Source organism: Musca vetustissima, unplaced genomic scaffold (assembly GCF_032173495.1).
Source record: "Musca vetustissima isolate MV318-11 ecotype Yass unplaced genomic scaffold, APGP_CSIRO_Mvet_v1 utg311, whole genome shotgun sequence".
Classification (NCBI taxonomy): domain Eukaryota; kingdom Metazoa; phylum Arthropoda; class Insecta; order Diptera; family Muscidae; genus Musca; species Musca vetustissima.
This window is the reverse complement of record NW_026880468.1, coordinates 176,822-198,363: the sequence shown is the minus strand read 5'-3', so window position 1 is coordinate 198,363 and position 21,542 is coordinate 176,822. Positions and strand designations below refer to the sequence as shown.

Genomic DNA, 21,542 nt, shown 5'->3' with positions numbered 1-21,542 from the left:
TCCTTCAAATTTCAATTATGCTCATAACAGCAAGTGTTGTTGTATAAAAAACGATACAACAACCACATGAAAATTTGTTTTTGTAAGTTCTACTAGTGTCAACTCATTTGACAGAAAAATGTAAATAAACAAACAAATTATCATCAAATTATTATTTTTTTGAAAATGAAATATTTTCGAATCCTCAAAATAAAAATTGAAAAACATGAATGAAAATCTATTAAATTTATATTTCTATCTATTCCACATCTTTCCTATAATTGAGCCATTGCCATATATATGTGTAACACATATGAAAATGCTGGGAATAGCGAGTTATTCCTTGAAGAAAGATTTGCTTCCTCAAACTTTCCCAGCAGGCAGATTGAGTAAATTGAATACAGGAGCACATTTAATAAAGAACAATTTTAAATTGTATGCGTTCCCAATTTTCCTGTTGGGTGATTTTTAAAAACATAATTTGTCAAATTCATATTGACACTAGTATAACGTTGGAATCAAATCAGCTGGGATTTGCTGTTACCTTTTATAATTGTACCATGAATTATGCTCAACAAAAAAAAATACATTTATAGGAACAGAAAATGTTACAAGCATCATATGACGAAAAAATGTGCGGATTTACATATAACATTTGATCATGATTAAAGGACGAATCAGGGTTTATTTTCTTAATCAGGCTAAATTTACCATGATTTACCATACAAAATTAAATCATCGTACGGCATGGTTTATTTTAAATCATGATCGAAATCATGATACTACTGAGATGCAACGCGGTTTTTGTGCTAAAAAATACAACTCTCTCACAATGTACCAAAATTTGCAACTGTTTTCACATGTTGTTTGTTTTTAAATTTAACGGTTATCAAATACAAAAAAAAAACAATTACTTATAGAAATTTTGTGTTTTTCATTGTTTTTTTTTATAATATCCAAACGATCACAGCATTTCAAAAACATTTCCATTGTTGTAATTCTTCGTTTCATGTTCAAATTGCAAACAATTTTTTTGCAGCAAATTTATAATTTTGTATGTATACTAACAAACATCAGCCGATCCGTATTTAGATCACGATTAAAGGTATGTGTAAACAATTAGGTTGTATTTCTGGATTTCGTTAATCGAGTCGATTTAAAATCGTATATGTAAATGTACTTTTATTACTTTTTACTTGATATAGGCCGCTGTCCATTGGTTTTGTCACACACGGCGATTTATGGCACACAACTTTTCCACTGAGAAGGGCTGATTTGGAAGCCACAATTAAATATATATATATATATATATATATATAGGAGTCACGGGCAGGATGTGGTAAATTTTAAAAAATAAAAAAAAGATTTCAATTCCTCATAGATTATTTGTTGGCAAAAAATGAAAACAGATAAATATTTGTTTTTTTTTTATTTTTGACAAAAACTAATTTTCAGAATGACAATATAATTTCTATAACAACAATGTTGTTTTTGTAAAATGTTTGTTGTTGTATCTGATGCATACACCTTATTAAATACACCTTGACTTTGGCATAACAAGCCACAGTATGAAAAATTTGTAATTTATAAGTTGCTATTGCTGAATAATTGTACCATGGTAATGGTGACAAACTTTTAGACTGAATAGGTTTGTATGTACGAAATTCCCATCCCAAACTTTTGAAGTATTAATGGAAACAATTAATTTTGACACAATGAAAATATTTATAACATTTTTCAGTAAAATTGAATGTGATAAATTAAATGTAAACAAAATTGTAGTTTTTATACACATATGTTATATACTTAATGCAATATGCATTTGTTCCCCTTTAGTTCTAATTAGCGGACAAAATCAGAAGCAAATATCCAATGTGATATTTGAATTGAGAAAATATTTTCAGAGAAAAATGGAAGACATGAATTAAAATTAAATAGAAATGGGTTTATACCATGGTATAATTATTACAAGGTAGGACACAGCTACTAACTGATTACAATTTTTTCTCAAGCTTGTTGGCTTGTTCCATCAAATCAAAATACATATTTTGTGCATGTGTGTGTATTGTTTTGAATGCAATGTCAAATAAATTCAAAATAAATTGAAAAATATTCAAGTTTAATTGAAATTAAAATGATGTTTTTAACACGTTCTTCTGGAAGTAATTACTTTGTTATAAATGAAACAAACATTTTATGGTATTCCCTACTTGATTTTGGGAAGAAATCCTAACCTTTCATTCATTTTTCGCGTTTTTAGTTTTGTTTTGAAAAAAAAATGTCAAATAAACACAAACACCTGTTGCGTATATTTATTTTATTTTTGGCAGAAGAAGCCCCACGTGCATAGTTGCATAGGTTCATACCATAGTAAAAGCGGATTTACATATAACATTTAATCATGATTAAAGGCTGAATCAGGGTTTATTTTCTTAATCAGGCTAAATTTACCACACAAATTGAAATCATCGTGCAGCAGGATTTATTTTAAATCATGATCGAAATCATGATACTACTGTGATGCAACGCGGGTTTTGTACGAAAAAATACAACTCTCTCACAATGTACCAAAATTTGCAACTGTTTTCACATGCCGCTTGTTTTTAAATTTAACGGCTGACAAATACAAAAATGACAGATCAAAGGAAAATAAAAATTAATTATAGAATTTTTGTGTTTTTAGGTGTTTTTTTTTTACTTTCCAAACGATCACAGTATTGCAAAAACATTTCCATTGTGGTAATTCTTCTATTCTTTTTCAAATTGCAAACAAATATTTTTGGCGCAAATTAATAATTTTGTATGTATACGAACAAACATCAGCTGATCGGCATTTATATCATGATTAAGGGTATGTGTAAACAATTAATGTGTATTTCTGGATTTCGTTAATCGAGTCGATTTAAAATCGTATATGTAAATGTACTTTAAGGATAGATATACTTATTTTTTCTATTTATATGCATATGTGATTCACGCAAATTTGTTAAAATTAAAAAAAAAACAGAAATTTTGAAAAAAATAACTCTGATGATATGAATTAAGATTAGTGTTGTATGAAGTAAGTAACTACTTTACATCATCCCACGCCCTTTCCTTCATAATTTTATTACGATATGATTTAATACTTTTGTCGTAAATACAAGGGTGTTGCTGCACGCAATTTATTAGTTTTTCTTCAAGCATTTTGTTCTTTTTTAATCTTTTATTTCAGAGGTAATTTTTGTTGTTGTTGCTCGAATAACAATAGAATGCAATTGCCGCCATTTTTTGTACATTGAAATGTCAACATACAAATGTCAACATGAAACGCGCGCCATGACGTCGAAAGTTAAAAATTTTTTAACTTTGACGCGAGTCAGTGCGCGTTATTGAGTGCAGCCAAAAGGAGTTTCACATAGTTTAACTTTTGATGCGTTAACGCGTGACATGAAACAACGAGCAACGCGAGCATCCTGCTTAGCCCTAAAGTAAAATTTATTGAGTAAAATTAAGTAAAATTATTGAGTCTCTTCTTCTTTTCGATAACATAGTTTCATGTACAGGTAATGATTCGCTTAGTTAGAACCAAGGCACAATGAATTGGTAGTCCATTTAGCGCAGCTGATGTCTTGATTAACTGTCAAAGTGGGTAATTTCTACTTGAATTAGATGTGCAGTGTTGCCAACCATTTGAAATATTATATGGAAAACTTTGACAGATAATCGAGACATAAAACAAAGGTTTTTCTTGTGGTACATTACCTTATTATTGCATCATGAGTTAGAACTATATACGTCTTATTCTAACACATTCATGGTATAATAATAGAAGGTAACAGCAAGTGTTGTTGTACAACAAACGATACAACAACCACATGGAAATTTGTTTTTGTAAGTAATACTAGTGTCAACGTCATTTGACCGAAAAATGTAAACAAACATACAAATTATGAAAAAGATTTAATTATTTGAAAAATGTAATATTTTCGAATTTTTAAAATAAAATTGAAAAACATGAATGATAATCTATCAAATTTATATTTCTATTGCTTCCACATCATTCGTCTTATTGAGCCATTGCCACTTATATGAGTAACACATATGAAAATGCTGGGAATTGCGAGTTATTCCACGAAGAAAGATTTGCTTTATCAAACTTTCCCAGCAGGCAGATTGAGTAAATTGACAAACAGAACGCTTACAAATGTAAACAAATGAATACTTTAAAATAATGCCAAAGAATTATTAAGAATAAATTAAATAAATATCACAGTAAAAATAACAAAAATTAATTGATTGCTTATATTAAGCTGATAGTAAATATGACAGGTAAGTTCATTGGAAATATGTATCACTTATTAAAATTAAAATCTATATGTATTATTTGCAGGAAAATACAAAGACCAAATAAATGCTCAACCCCGATGTGTTCCAGGAGTTGATTGTATAGTGTTGTATGAAAGTGTTAATTCATGTACGTTTGCGTGAGAGCGAACAACGTTGTTCAAATGCCCGTCAGAACAGGGCATAAACTTGATGTCATTCATAAAAAAATAATAGCCCCTATTTTCTGACGGCTGTAGTTTTTTTAAAAGTGGTGCCAAGTTTTTGGATTATTATTTAAAAAACAAACAGTAACATCAACAGCAAGAGCGTCACTTTTGGCGTCATATATTGGCTTGGTGTCGTATTGTCGAAATACCATTGTATTTTCCGTGCTTGCGAATTCTTAATAAACAAATTGTGAGTAACATATTATTGTGGAAATGGGAAGAAAACGAAAAGTGCCTGTGGCCGCTGGGGAGGAGAAGGAAAACGAGGAAGAGCTACAAGATAATATATCTCCAAGTAACACATCAGTTATTAGCAATGGACCCATATACACCATTATGTCCAAAATTCAACTAAATGAAACGTATCACAAGAAATATATAAAAGAACTAAGACAAATATACGAAAAGGTAAGCATGCCTCTGACATCTGGGGTCTGTCGGTCGGTATATTCATATATTTTTAATTTGAGAATAGATGGACCATGATGCCTTTATTTATACATTCATAAAAATGATCAAATCGGCCATGGTGGCTGATGAAACTAACGAGTTTGCACATACGACGCTATTATTCTGCGCGAAATTTGTTGGTTCCTTTGAGGGTGATGAAACACACCCACTGATGTCCGACACATGTCGATGGCTGCTCACTGTAAGTAGTTGTACACAAAACATTTGATATATGTTCATAGTCTGCAATGGTATTTTTTTAGACAATTTCAAACAATCCGCATGTACGGTTCAGATTGTGTCAGTTTGTCAATATGATTCTAAATGCATTGGGGCAGGAAGCTACACTGGACGATGTTATATGTGATAATATATTGGAGTATATGGTAGGTCGATTGGTAGATGTGGCACCCAGTGTACGTGTTCAGGCCATACTTGCTATGCAGCGTTTGCAAGTTCCTGACAATCCAGATGATCCAGTGCTACGTTCATATCAATACCACTTGTGCTCTGATCCATCACCTCGAGTACGGCAAGCTGTTATCACATGTATGGGTCGTAATTATCATACAATTCCCTACATTTTGGATCGTCTGTGGGACATCGATGATAAAGTTAGACGTCATACGTATTTACACATGAGCAGTTTTCCCGTCCGATCATATAAGGTCTCACAACGTCTTATGTTACTTGAACAAGGCTTAAATGATCGCAATGAATCTGTACGAAAAGTAGTAACTACTATTATGCTTCAGCAATGGATTGAGTCTTATCAAAAGGACCTTGTGGGACTAATTGGTGCGCTGAAGTTAGATTCAAATGAAAGCGAATTGAACCGTTTCCGAAAAATTGGTAAACAAGTATTGAAGGAAATTTTCAAGTAAGTGTGGTGATTTTTCGTAGAAGAAAATTGTCTAAATATATATTTTCAATATAGGAGACATAGTAAAGACGAGCTTATTGTTTGTCTTCCTTTGGAAACAGAGGGTGAATTTTATCGGTGCGTACCCCATGATAATCTCAATATTGAGACTGCTTTTTACTGGCAATGTTTGACGGAGCACCTCCAAAATGAGTTGGCTGAAGAATTGGACTTGATACTACCAGAGTTGAGTGTATTTTGTTCCTATGTGGACTTTTATTGTAAATCTAGAAAACGTGAAATGGATAAATTTGAAGCAATGGAATTCCAGTACGTTTTGCTTTCGCTAATGGAAATTCTACATATGTTTGATTTGGGCGATGAAATTGGTCGTGGCAACTTGCAGACTCTCTTGGAGAACCTGTTGAAAAACTACAACTTAGATGAAAAAGTAGTCGAGGTCATTGTAAAATGTGCAGAGAACCTTATGATAAATCAAGATGCTCGACATCAGGTATAATAATTTTTTCTCTTTTTTGCTATTAATTGTTTCTGACATCCCTTTCATAGTTCTTTTTAGATATCATTAACGATATATGTGGATTAAATGCTAAACAACAGGATTTAGTACATGACCGAAATCTTATAAGCGAGTTGCTGGCCAACTCGACCGATGCTGCTTTAAACCTTAAATTGTCTTCGTTAAAAGTAAAAATTTTAGACTTAGAAGAACAGGAAATGAATTACGTTCAAATGAAGGACTATGTGAGAGCACAGCAGATAATTGAAATTAAGAATACGGTTACCGAAGAGTTCACAAATTTATTACGGCCGTTATTGGATAAGCGCAATAGCGAATCCGGGAACGAAGTTCAGCCACAATTTTCGAGAGTTGTCAAGAATGAATGTATTCTACGTGGCCTACAAGTAACATATTACATGGTGGTTTCTAAGCGAGTAAAATCTTTGGGCCACGCTACGTGTCGTCTCTATAATGTATGTATATAAAGTGCTTGGTTTCAAAACATAATAACATAAATATTTTTTAGGATTTTATATTTCGAAATATTGCTTCAAATCAAATAGCAATACGTGACTGGGCTCTAAAATGCGGCGCTGCTTTCAGTATGCTGTACGAACCTCTAGCCAAAGATGTTTTCGATGAATTATATGCTCAATTTTTTAAAAATCATAATATTCGAATATGGGAAACTGCAATTTCATGCATATTTGAACTCTTAGATCGTTATGGAGTAGATAACTTTGTGGTTCAAGAGGAACAAAATAAATCAAAGAAAGCTGGGCGGCAGTTGTACAACACTCTAGAGTTTATAGACGCTGATGAAGATACCGTACATTCGGCTACATTGGGTCAAGGCGTTGGCGTGATATACATGATGTCACATTTTTTGGATACATGCGATGATATGTGCATAGTAAGAGCTATTATTGACGGTTTTTGTCGATTGGTGTTGCATGGACATATTGATAATCGTGACATAATAGAAAAGTTGTTACTTCGCTATTTTAATCCAACAACAGGTAAATAGTAAACAAATGAAAAATCAAACACTTAAAATCCTTTTTTATTTTGTAGAACCAGAAATAAATCAAATACTTAGTGTTTTCCTTGAGAATCTTATACAAAGTAGGAAACAACGATTGCTGCAACCGTGCCTAATGGCTACAGTTAATTCTGTTCTTACGGCTCCATACGACAGTCCTTTACATGATATTCGCCCCGAAACTATTACCCATTTCATAATAGACACCACTCGTCCAGATGCACTTTCCGTAGGACCGAACAAGGAAAACTCACACAATGCATTAGCCTTAATATTCCTGAATGAAATGGTTAATAATTCCAACAATAAGGAACTATGCAAATTATTAGCCAAAGATTTGCTGAGCCTAGAAGTTAATCTATCCAACGATGAAAAACTTAAAAAGGAAATGAAGGAATTAGCTGATAAAATTATACAGGTACAATTCTGCTATCATATATTGCAACCATAAATTTATACACAATTATTTTTTAGAACAAATTTGATCCTAAAACGGTTAAGAACGTTATCGACTTTAAAGACCTTCTTGACGGCGTGTTTAATCCTCCTCCAAAACGCTTAGATGGAGATTTAGCTTCCGATGATGAGGAGGAAGAGGAAGATGGTACAGTTGATATGTGTCATAATGACAAAAGTTTAGAAAAGCAAAATGACGATCAAACAATTACAAACTGTTTAACAGAAAATACAAAACAGGATGAAAGTAATGATAACATGTCATCATCTCAAATGGGTGGTGTTAATGTCTTAAATGAGCCGACTTTCGTTCCAACAACAGCAGTGCCCGTTTCACCCACGTCGACTAGCATTACTACTACATTCGGAAGCGAAAATCGAACCATACATAACCTTCTGCGAAGAAGGTCTAGACAATCACGTAATGATTCTGTTGATAGCAACCAAATAAATCTCACTGATAGTACGACAAGACCTAATAAAATTCGAATAGAAGCTCGTATAGACTCTGTTAAAAAGGTAGAAACCACGCCTAGAAAAACAAGTAGTGCTAGCCCTCGAGTCCGTCGAAATTTACGCTATAAGAACAAAGACAATATCACTAGAGAAAAGGAACCAGAGACAATTATAGAAATGATATTAGTAAGTCCCTCCAAACAGCATTCTGCATCGATTGTTACATCACCTCAAGCAGAAATTCAGAGAACATCTGCTGTTGGGGAGGGACAATCTACAAAAACTCAAATCAATCAAAGTAATGGTGTGAACAACTGCTCACCAATTTCACCGAGTTCAACAAAAGACAAGCATGTCAATATAACAAATGATCCCGATCATACAATGGCTAATAATGATACCAGGTGCAATGACGAAGTAAATGGGCCAGAGACTGCAATATCGGAAGATGTAAGTTATTTAATAATTGTTCTCAAATATTATTTAAAATTATTTTTCTTTTCTGCTCATTAGTTGGATACATCTGAAGTCATACCCGCGTCTCCAACTGCAGCACCCTTAGAAAAAACAATGCGTTTGCGAGCTACCGATTCCGTACGTTCGATGCGTAGTCGTACAAACCGCAATATGTCACAAAGCAATGACAAAGTGAGTACGACTCCAACTACGAGAAGTAGAAGACTTCACCTATAAAGAAGACAAAACATTTCATTGCTTTCATTACCCAATTAATTTTTTCCCAACAATAAACGTAGTTTGCCTCCTTTTATCAGCTATTAAATCAGTCTCAATTCCGAATTCTGTTTTCATATCTCTAACTTTGTAATTATGGCAATAGTTTTTTTTTACAAAAATACTAATGTTAAAAATGAAAAACAAAATTAAAACTGTGTATCATTTTTCATTCATAGAGGGCTAGACCTTATACTTTTCAAACATATCTATATGAATAAAGTATACATCATATATTTTTTTAGTGGGAGGGAGGCAAACAAGAAGAGAGTTAATTAGGGATATTATTATTATAATTTTTCTAACATAAATTTTACTTTTACTGTTGCTTTATTAGGTCGTGGATTCCACTCCCGTTCGAAATGGACGCAAAAGGGTTTTACGAAAGTCTCCGGCATCTCTTTCATCAGCCTCTTCGAAGTCCATCTCATCGCCTTTACGAAAACAACCATGCATTGAAATAGGTAAAATAATATATTATTAACACCTTATTATCTCAAGTAACTCGGTGATTACCATATTATGAGTGTTATCATATAAATACATGTCAAAAACACTATATATAATGAAGCCAAGTTTATGTGTTTGGTTGCATAACAGAAATTGAAACTACATAGAATGTATATGTTTTAAAAGCCAGAAATTGAAAAATTTTTCACACCCTTACTGACCGACTGGATGGGCAAGCAACATTTACTAATTGCCTAAAAATATAATTCGTTAAGCTGTTTAAGTTCTATACCTAAACCGAAGTCTACTGTCTTCATATTCCTGAAATATCTGAACTAATTCTGCATTTAATGGCATTTAGAACTGACTGTTTTAATCAAAGACGATGACACCAAGCGAGTTAACCATGCGTATTTGTATAGGGGCTTTGTTATCTCCAAATATGCATAAACACAAAAATATAAGAAACAATACTCCTGATCTGAACTAATTCTGTATTTAATGGCATTTAGAACTGACTGTTTAAATTTAACGTCTTTAACCAAAATACGTATTTGTATAGGGAATTTGTTATCTCCAAATATGCATAAACATTTCTATTAAAAGTTGGTTAGATTTTTTCTTAAAATAATGATCCATGTAAATTTATGTTAAAACAAAATTTTTCTTAATTTTATAAAGACACCCAGAATATAGCTGACGTTTTAAAGTCAAGTGCACCAAGAACCCCAAAGAATAATGATAATGTGGCAAATGGAAGGGATACTGACTCTAACGCTGGCGTAAGTCCTGCATCTGATAAAGAGAATAAAAATAGCGATGACGCTCAGATGATATCAAACGTTGAAAATAAAACACCTCGTAACAAAAGAGAAAACAAAACAGTTGTAAAAACAGCAGAAAAACAGAAGGAAGGTCCCGTTGTTACTACGAGAAATTCTGCTAAAAAACAGCTTATTTCGAAAATGATTATAACGAGAAAGCGATATTCGCAGGAAAATCTTGGTTTGTTAAGTCCCGTACATAAAACACAAGCACGTAAAAGTCGCATTCCTGTCAGACAACATCCGGATAAGAACAGTTCTGCATCCAGCTCGTCCCCAGTAAAAGGCCAAAGCTCGCGTTCGAAGCGATTGAACTTATCATTGGCTCCAAGCCGTTTGCCGAGGAAACTTTCTTCTAAAATGTCCACATCAACAGTAGCCTAACGAGCAAATTGTATTGTTGAATTTTATTTAGTTTATGATCAGTGTATGTTTATTATGTCAAGTTTTTGAATTTATTGAGATTAAAATGGACTCAACTATAAATGCATCAATAAATTAAAATACTATTCCTGCATGTATTTTAAAATTTTCAAGATAACAAATAAATACAATTTAGCGAAAACTTAAAAAACGTGGATTCATTATGCCAGATTACATTATTTACATCAAAAACGTAATTATTCTAGATTTTTTAGATGCCGATTGTTGATATAGACGGCGTAACATTGATAACATTCATATTCGTAACATTCATATTCTAGTGAATTTCAAGGTATAATTATATATAATAATTACAAGGTAAGGCATAGCTAACAACTGATTACAATTTTTTCTAAAGGTGGCCTGTTCTATCAAAATACATATTTTGTGTATGTGTATTGTTTTGAATACAATGTCAAATTTAATTGAAATGAAAATGATTTTTTTTATCGCATTACAGCCTTACCTAAAATTCAACTAGCTCGTTCGACGTTTTTCACAAAAGTAGAACACATGTATTTATATGAATGTTACCGAAATACGTCGAACAAGGTAAGGTTAACCGTATCAAACCAGCTGATGGTAACATTATATGTCATAATAATTTGTTGTTGTTGTTTTTTTTTTCAAAACCATTTTTAAATAAATACATTTGAAAATGTCGAACAGAAAGGGATTAAAAAGGCATATCGGTTGGCCATTGAGATGAGAATACCATGGATCCGAAAACCCAATTTTGAAATTGAAAAGAAGATCTAGGTTCGATTGGACCTTTTTGTCTTCTAAAAGATTACATGGTTTGCTTTTTATCTTCGATAAGTCACTTCGGTCTTTTATAAAAAAAAAATATTCTTGTCTTCTATTTAAAAAGACGTTTTGCAAAAACTAGACCATTCGACCAGAATAGTTCGTCTGTGTGGTGACACTTGAGGTTCTTGGAGCGGTTCAATGTGGACATCACAACACGTTTTCTATGCCTTCAGTTATGCTTTATTTATTTGTTTTTCACATTTCATATGAGGATATAAAACACTAAGGAAAATTAGTCCAAATCTTGTTATCTCTCCATACATCCGCTGACGCCAACTTTATTGATTTTAAGTCGCTCCTTTGATGTTGGTTTCTATTCACAAATCAGATATTTTCACATATATTTACAATTTTCAAAATTTTGTTTTTGCAAAATAGTCAGGCTTAATCCCAGTTTGTTGTTTTTATAAAAAACAACTATTTATTAGTGGGAATGTATGGCATTGTCCGCCGAGGGGTAAGGCAGGGAAGACTGTAGTTTCGGATCTCGCCACTGATCCTCATCAGTTCCCTTAATTTTTTGTTGGGATATTCTCCCCAGAAGCTATTAATAGCTTCTTTACAAAAAACCTTTCAAACCCAAATGTCTCTTGTGACAATTCGAAGTTCTTACGTTACCAGCGATACGACCCCAATGAGAAGTTCGTTTCGTTGGCGCCTGACTTCGTGGTCAACAAGGCATTTAAGGGAACTGATGAGGATCAGTGGCGAGATCCGAAACTATAGTCTTCCCTGCCTTACCCCTCGGCGGACAATGCCATACATTCCCCACTAATAAATAGTTGTTTTTTATAAAAACAACAAACTGGGATTAAGCCTGACTATTTTGCAAAAACAAAATACAAATGGTATCCCAAATAACCCGCCAACACTACTGAAGTTGTAGACGAGGCACGGTCATACTGTTTGGTTTATTGCTTTAACTAGCAATACCAACAACAACGTTATGTGCATTCGTCACAAAGTGACGACACATAGCAGTGGGAAATGTATTGTAGTTGTCTGTAAATGGCTTGTTGACCACGAAGTCAGGCGCCAACGAAACGAACTTCTCATTGGGGTCGTATCGCTGGTAACGTAAGAACTTCGAATTGTCACAAGAGACATTTGGGTTTGAAAGGTTTTTTGTAAAGAAGCTATTAATAGCTTCTGGGGAGAATATCCCAACAAAAAACTAAGGGAACTGATGAGGATCAGTGGCGAGATCCGAAACTATAGTCTTCCCTGCCTTACCCCTCGGCGGACAATGCCATACATTCCCCACTAATAAATAGTTGTTTTTTATAAAAACAACAAACTGGGATTAAGCCTGACTATTTTGCAAAAACAAAATACAAATGGTATCCCAAATAACCCGCCAACACTACTGAAATTTTCAAAATGTTAAAAAGTAAACAAATATTTTTTTCATATTTCAAAGTACTAAATCAAGGTAGATATACAAGGTAGACGCATCGGCGAATTTCTACAACAAACATCGGTTGTTGTATTTTGATATGTCAAAAATATTTTGCCAAAACAAACAGATTGACAAGATTTTTTTACACAAATTCTTGTAAAAAATGTTAATAAAAGTATTGCCAAAAAATCTATTCGAATTTCGGAGATTTTCATTTATATTTTTTTTTTAATTTTTTGGTTCAACATTTAACAAAATTTTTGACATTTATTTGTCCAACAGCTGGGCCGATGCGGCTACCTTATTAAATATACCTTGTACTAAATTCTGATTGGTTGAATTTAATTTGCTTTGAGTTTTGTATGTCATGGCGAAATTATTATTATTCGCCTTGATAACAATTTTGCCATATCATGTTCCCAATTCGCCGATGCGGCTACCTTATATACAAGGCAAGGTATATTTAATAAGGTAGCCGCATCGGCCCAGCTGTTGGACAAATAAATGTCAAAAATTTTGTTAAATGTTGAACCAAAAAATTAAAAAAAAAAATATAAATGAAAATCTCCGAAATTCGAATAGATTTTTTGGCAATACTTTTATTAAAATTTTTTACAACAATTTGTGTAAAAACATCTTGTCAATCTGTTTGTTTTGGCAAAATATTTTTGACATATCAAAATACAACAACAGATGTTTGTTGTAGAAATTCGCCGATGCGTCTACCTTGTATATCTACCTTGATACAAGGTATATTAAGAAGGTAACCGTATCAAACCAGGTGATGGTAACATTAAAAAATTTGCCGTAAAAATAAATATAATTCCAAATAGAAATTGGAATCATTAAGAAATAAAGAACAAACAACTAAGAAATAAAGAACAAACAACTAACAAGAAACGAATTTAGAGGAGACATTGGTATTTATAAATGAAGAGCATTTGGTAGTAAAGAAGACTACGGATGGAAACATGACTGATAAGCCGCCCATGAAAGCACATACTTTTATAAAATAATGTTTTCCTTTGAAAAGAAGACTCTTTCAGACATTTGGAAAAATAAATATGATATTGTGGCCGATAAACAGATCTATTGATTGTATATAGACGCATTTTTTGAATTCCGCAAGATGTCCTATTGAAATTTTATTAAAATGCCTATTGGCCTAAGAAGACATTTTGGTCCTATAGACTATTTTGTGTTCTGAAAGAATGCCGTTTGTTATTCTGTATGTAATGTTTGTCTTATATAATCTTTGGATCTTTTCGTGTTCAATAAATCTTTTAGGCTTATATAAGAATATGTCCTGATAATCTACTATATGAAGCCTATTCCCAAAGATAGTTTTTTCAATACAATGTTTTGGACAAACATCCTACATCCAGAATATTCTGTCCGTATTTGGACATTTGTAAATCTGTAACAGTTAAATTTTGCTTGATTTTTGTTAGAAAAATCATTTAAATCTAATTTTATATTCATAGTGGACACCAAAATACGTTTTATATACCTACCTTTATCATAGTTTATTTAATTTTTTTTTCCAATTTCATTTGAAGTCCATGGAGGACATTAAAATTCAAGGGAAAATGGTACACGTCCTTTTCGATCCACACGCTCTTCATTGAATTGAAAATGCTGTTTTGATGTTCTTTTTCATTCACCAATCTGAATTTGCACAAACATTCACAATTTTAAAAATGACCAAAAAGTAAACAAATATTTTTAATATTTCAAAATGCTGAATTCTGATTGGTTGATTGAAATTCGCTTCAAATTTGATATGTTACGGCGAATCTGTAATTATTCGCCTTGTTATATCATGTTCCTAATTCGCCGATGCGGCTACCTTATATATCTACCTTGACGTCGAACGTACAAAATTTCATGTTGAAAAATGTCAACTTTGACATAACGTATTTTTCATTTTTTGTCTTTTAGTCCCAATTTAGATTAGGCGAGTTTACTTGCGGCAAGTTATTGACTGTAGGAGAGAGGGGCAAGGGGAATAGAAATGGAAAAAATTGCTCGTACCGACAATTTTCCGGCAATTCGTTTTGTGTATTTCGTATTTCTTGACATTTTATATTTATTAAAATGCGAAAAAATTATTGACATCAAATGAAAAAAGAAATATTTTTGAAACCGAATTGCCTTGTATAGACGAATGAAGCAAGTTCAAAAGGGAACGATAATAATTGCCGCAAGTAAACTCGCCTAATATAAATCAGGACTTATTGAAAATAAAAACAAACGATTCATGAAATTTGGAATTTCGAATGGAAACTAAAAATATGTGGCTTAATTTAATAAATTTTCAATTTTGTGTTGCGGTTTGTATTATTTGCTTTAAGATATGTATTCGACGTATTTGGGTAATACGGCCGTACACAACATTTTGCCATAGTGGGGAAGTTGAATTTTTTTGTACGCCCCGTCGGATTTTCGGTAACGTTAGTCTGGAACCAGGTAGATATATATGGTAGCCGCATCGGCGAATTGGGAACATGATATGTCAAAATTGTTAACAAGGCGAATAATAATTATTTCAGAATTAAGTATTTTGAAAAATGATAAATATTTTATTTTATTTGTTCTTTATTTTGTATTGAAAAGCCATTCGGCAAAATCTAATACAATATGCTCCAATGACAAATAATATGCAAATAAATTAAATCTAATTGAACTAAATTAAACGTATGAAAAAAATATAGCTAAACATATTATAAAAATATTTACATCTTACGTACTCCTCAAGAGAGAGCTACTCAGAAAATACCTCCTTTAATAGGCTGTTGAAATCTAATTTAAACATAATATGAATATGTACTTTTTATGAACTTCTTCGGAGAGAACTACTCAAAAAACACCAAATTAAAGAGATATAAATAAAAATAAATTGTAACGTATGCCGGTTTTTTAAATATATGATTACCGTAGCGACTACTCAAACGATATTTAATTAAATTAGGCTATCGCTAAACATTAGACGACCGAAATTCAGAAAGCAGCTTAAACCGAAACAACCCAGGCGTTATATTAAAAAATTTAAGTTGAATAGGGAGCGTATTGAATAAACGAGAAACTCGGACAAGGAATGACTTGTCCACGTGAAGATCTAAACGGGGTATAATTAATTTCGTATTCCTTGAAAAGCGCGAAAAATTAAATGTACTTGCCAAAAATAAAGGACACTGCGATTTATACACTTTATAAAATAACAAGAGACATCGAATGTCAACGAATCTGTTAAAGGGACAGCCAATAAAACGTTCTACAAAGGGAAAAATATGGGAAAAGATCCCAGCAGAATATACATATCTAAATGCACTATTGAATGCTCTTTGCACCTTCCTCATATTACGCATGTTAGCTGCGGAGTAAACTTCCAAACAATACAGAATGTTTGGTAGTACAAGCGCATGAACCATTTTCCCTTTATATGCTGAGGAAGGACTAGGTCGCAGCTATAAAGCCTTCGCAATGCAATATTAGTCCGAGAAACCACTCTATCGATATGCGATGTAAATGACAGCTTATCATCAATAAGTACACCAAGAATTTCTAAAACGCCAACAATTTGTATTTCGACCCCTTCGTATTTAACATTCAGGTCATTAGAATGAGAGGAGAATAGCAGAGACTTAGTTTTCGACGTATTTATGCCCAACTTATTTTGACTCATCCAACTACTCACTAAAGAAAGTGTATAATCAATTTTAGATTGCAAAACATCCATATTAGACTCTTGACCCGTGAACAACAGCTGGACGTCATCCGCAAACAGACACGCTGAACAAAAGTCACCTATACTTGAAATCAAATCGTTAATAAGCATCGTAAAAAGTAGAGGCCCAAGTACAGAACCTTGGGGTATTCCACTCTTAACATTCAATATATTAGAAGTTGATCCACCAACACTAACACATTGCTTCCTATGCAACAAATAAGAAGAGACCAAACGACATGCTGAATCTTGAAAGTGGTATATATCGCTAAGCTTATTCAATAACATAAAATGATCCACTCTATCAAACGCTTTCTCAAGGTCCATGGAAATTAAGAGTGAAAGATTACGTTCATTAAAATGTCTTCTAATGGAGTCCATGCTCTACGACCTTGGCAAGAATAGGGAGGACAGAAATAGGCCTTAAATTTTCAATAGCAACACAGTTAGTTTTCTTCCTTATAGGAGTTATCTTTGCAATTTTCCACTGCGATGGGAAGGTCGAAGTCATTATTATGGTATTTACAATATGAAGGAAAATAGTTTCTAGATGAGGTAGAACCAGTTTCAGAAATTTCAAAGAAAAACCATCAATACCTGGTGCGTTGGATTTTATCTTACAAAAGGCTATGTTTAAATCGTCTAAATTAATAGTACGAAAGCCAAATCTCCCCTCATTCACTGACGAAAAATGTCGAGATGTAGGCTCAATCATCGGACTGATTATTAATGAAATGTTGATTTAATTCATCGACCCCTATATTTAAGCTTTTACATATATCTGGACTGTTTGCAAGAAGACCGTTATTGTCTATTCTATTCCATAAGGTTTTTGAATTTAAATCCTTCGACAAGTATATCGCATGTGCTTGCCTCCTCTCTTTCCTTATAACCGTTTTGGCTTTATTCCTAGCTCTACAGTATATTTTCCACTTGTGGCTAGTTTTATCAGATAAATAATCTCTGAATGCCAAGTCCCTTAAGGAACTGTGGTACTTAATCACAGGCGCGTTCATCCATTCGGTATCATTTTGGGTAACATCGTAGTGAGTCGGTAAAGAATTGTGATGAATTGATAAATTCAATCTATCACAAGCAGATTTTATGAAAGATGCGGTGGGAATATTAAACAAATTGTTATTAAAATCTCCCATAATCACTATATTTCAATATCGTAGCAAAAGTTCAGAGATTTCTTCTGTGAAGGCTTCGAAGTCCCCACGCGGTAAATAAACCACCCCAATAAGTAAATGTTGATCATCAAATGAAATCTCAACAAACAAACATTCAACAACACCGTAATTGCTACTGCTGTAAACGACCTTAAAGTTTAACGATCTGGACAAGTATAAGGCATCCCCTCCACCCCTCTGCGAAGGCCGATCATTCCTTATACAATTATAACCAGTCAAGTCAACGCTCTTTGTAGAAATATAAGATTTGAGCCATGTTTCGCTTATTCCGATTACATCAAGTTTGCACCCAAAAATAATGCTTTTAATCTCAGAAAATGTTACTGAGTTTGAATTTATACAAAGACTTTGGCTATTAAAATGGCACATATTTAATGAACCAGACATACTTTCACCTAAGTTGTTCATAATAGTAAGAAATCACTTGAATTCGAAAATTAAATAAATATCAGCAATTAAAATGAAATAATAAAATAATAATGAAAATAACCTACAGATTTAAAAGCTACACTTACTTTATACAATTTTATCCCGCTAACATTAACATCATGTTCCATTTATCACAAACTCAAATAAACCATGAAAATTTAGCTTAAGCGTGACAAAATTGTACAATACAATTGTAGCTATACAAAACTATAATTTTAATATAAAATATATGTTCAAGATTTCAAAAATGGATATTGTTCTCTGGGGGCAATTGAGAAATTTGCACACATTGTTCCAGGCCTACTAATTTAGATTCACCATTGGGAAAGGCAATCTTTGCTCTTGGTGTATCTCCATTTACAAGAGCGTACTTCTCAATAAGTCCTTTATTCCTCAACATACGACATTCATATACTAGCTTCATAGCTTCCGGAGTAAGAATAGCAGAGACTTCCGGAGTAAGGTGATCGTTCAGATAAATACTAGACTCACCATCCAAATACATCTCTGATCCGTATAGGCGGTTTCCGTTGATAATTCGCCATAATTTGATCTCTAATACGGATCGAATTGAGTTTAACCAGAATGGATTTGCCCCCGGCAAAATAGCAGCAGTGTTGTAAATCTGATGGCATTAACGATATTCCACATCTGCTCACAATTTTTATCACAGGCTCACTTATATTCCCTTTGGTATGCCAATAATCACTATATTGGCGCGATTAAGACGTCTACGTAGGATATTATTCTCTCTATTAATAGTTTGCAACTGGCCAAAAATGAGTGACTCAGAGTTTGTGACATTGGAAGTATGTGACATTATATCAGCATTTAGCCTTGTATACTTTTGCATTTGAATATCCATTTCCGACTCCAATTTCGAAATATAAGAATTACACTTATTGAGATCTTCTCTTAACGCCTCAAATTGTGTCTTAAATTCCAGCCTTAGCTTTTCTACCCACTCATTAATTGTTTTTTTTCCAAAATATCAGTTGTCTTTTGCCACTGCTCATCAAGTTCCTGTTTCTGCAGTTGGATCTGTTTTTAAGAGATTCGCCAAATTCATGAAAGCTAGTGTCCATACTTTCAACTTCAGAACTAGAATCACTACTCAGCTTCGTATTGCTACCTTCCGCATTTCCAATGGTACACAACGGACAAGTAAAATCAACAACCTTTCTTTTGAGATTACCTTGATCGAGTTTCAGGCATTTTGTGGCATGAAAATAAACCGAGCATTGTCGACAACATACACTGCACTGTGTTTTAGTACAATTTAAGTTGCACAAACCGCATTTATATTGCACATTGCTGGGTGCCATAATTACAACAATACTATCCAAACGTATAATTTATTATTGTTTTATTATAAACACAAGTGGAGGCGCCGCACTGGTCCAAAAACAACAGGCTGAACAGCAATGAATACAGCAATCTTAACGGTTGTTCCATAAGCCGAGCTTAAAAAAAAATTCCAAGCGCGTCGGTCTTGTGCGCAAGTCCACCAATTTGGAAGACCACGTTCCAAGATGTTGTTTTCTACTTGGTCTTTCCATCTAATTCGTGGCCTTCCCCTTCTACAGGCACCATCAGTAGGCTCATTTTTATATGCCTTTTGAGCTGGGGCATCTTCATTCATCCGCACAACATGGCCTAGCCACCGTAGTCGTTGCAGCTCAATACGACTGACGTCGAAGTCCGCGTATAAATTGTAAAGCTCGTGGTTCATTCGACGCCGATATTCACCGTCGACGCAGATCGGCCCGTAGATCTTTCGGAGAATTTTTCTCTCAAACACCCCAAGAGCTGCCTCATCTGCTTGCGCAAGTACCCATGCTTCTGATCCATATAATAGCACGGGTAGTATCAGCGTCTTGTAAAGTGTGAATTTGGTCTGGCGGGAGGTGGCCTTGTTTCTACACTAATTACATAGACCATAGTAGCATCTGTTGGCCATCACAATCCTTCTCCGAATTTCAAAACTGATGTCATTCGTTTTATTTATGGCGGTACCAAGGTATATAAAGTCTTTAACTACCTCGAAGCTGTAGTTCTCAAGTTTCACAGTTGGTCCGAGTCTACTGGACGTCTTGCGCGTTGATACCATCAGCTTGGTCTTCTCGCCGTTTACTGCCAGATCCACTTTGGCAGACTCCTTTTCAATTTGTTCAAAGGTGACTGTTACCGCTCGCAATGTTCGACCCATTATATCGATGTCATCGGCGTAGGCGAGTAACATATGTTGTTTGGTGTACAGAGTGCCATTTCTGTTCACCTTTGCGTCTCGTATGACCTTTTCCAGCAGAATGTTAAAAAGATCACACGACAAACTGTCACCTTGTCTGAATCTTCGTTCGGTATTGAAGGGCTCCGATAGGTCCTTTCCTACTTTTACTGCTGACATTTTGCCACATAAAGTTATCCTGCATAGCCGTATTAATTTTGCATGAATACCGAACGCAGACATGGCTTTAAACACCTCTGAACGGATAGGGCTGTCGAATGTGGCTTTATAGTCGACAAATAGGTGGTATGTGTCGATGTGTTTTTCGAGGGTCTTTTCCAGGATTTGGCGCAGAGTGAAAATCTGGTCAATGGTGGATTTGCCAGGTCTGAAGCCGCATTGGTATGGTCCGATGATGTCATTGACCATTGGCTTCAATCGTTCACACAGCACACTGGATAGCACTTTATATGCGATGGGAAGGAGACTTATTCCTCTATAGTTGGCACATATCGTCTTGTCTCCTTTTTTGTGCACGGGACACAGGATGCTGAGGTTCCAACCATTGGGCATGCATTCATCTAGCCAAATTATGCTAATCAGCTGGTGCATGCTCCTGACCAGCATCTGGCCACCAGTCTTGAATAGTTCGGCTGGTAATCCATCGGCTCCAGCTGCTTTGTTGTTTTTGAGCCGATTAATTGCTTTTATGACCTCATCTTGGCTAGGTGGTATACACTCTATACTCTATTGGTTCTCGGGTATCTTCTTCATCGCCACTATTTGATACTAGTAGCTCTTCGAAATGCTCCTTCCAGATCCTCAACACGCTGTCTTTATCAGTCACCAGGTTTCCTTCTTCATTTCTACAGGAGGATGTGCCTGCACCAAAGCCTTCGGTTTGGCGTTTTACTCGTTGGTAAAATTTCCGGACTTCATACTGACACCTGTACATATCGATTTACTCACGCTCACGTTTTTCTTGTTCTTTCTTCTTTTTTCTGAAAACTCGTTTCTCCTCTCTC

At 34.1% G+C, this 21,542-nt stretch overlaps 1 protein-coding gene across 1 annotated transcript; it reads left to right on the top strand.

Moving 5' to 3' along the window:
• The first annotated feature begins 4,727 nt into the window (after positions 1 to 4,727).
• Positions 4,728 to 10,693, top strand: LOC133326138 (condensin complex subunit 3). Its single transcript, XM_061534818.1, has 11 exons — positions 4,728 to 4,922; positions 4,990 to 5,166; positions 5,228 to 5,844; positions 5,902 to 6,340; positions 6,397 to 6,822; positions 6,876 to 7,368; positions 7,424 to 7,809; positions 7,866 to 8,753; positions 8,817 to 8,951; positions 9,373 to 9,499; positions 10,167 to 10,693. Exons 1-11 carry the CDS (start codon positions 4,728 to 4,730, stop codon positions 10,691 to 10,693), a joined length of 4,410 nt encoding a protein of 1,469 aa, XP_061390802.1.
• Positions 10,694 to 21,542: the final 10,849 nt, after the last annotated feature.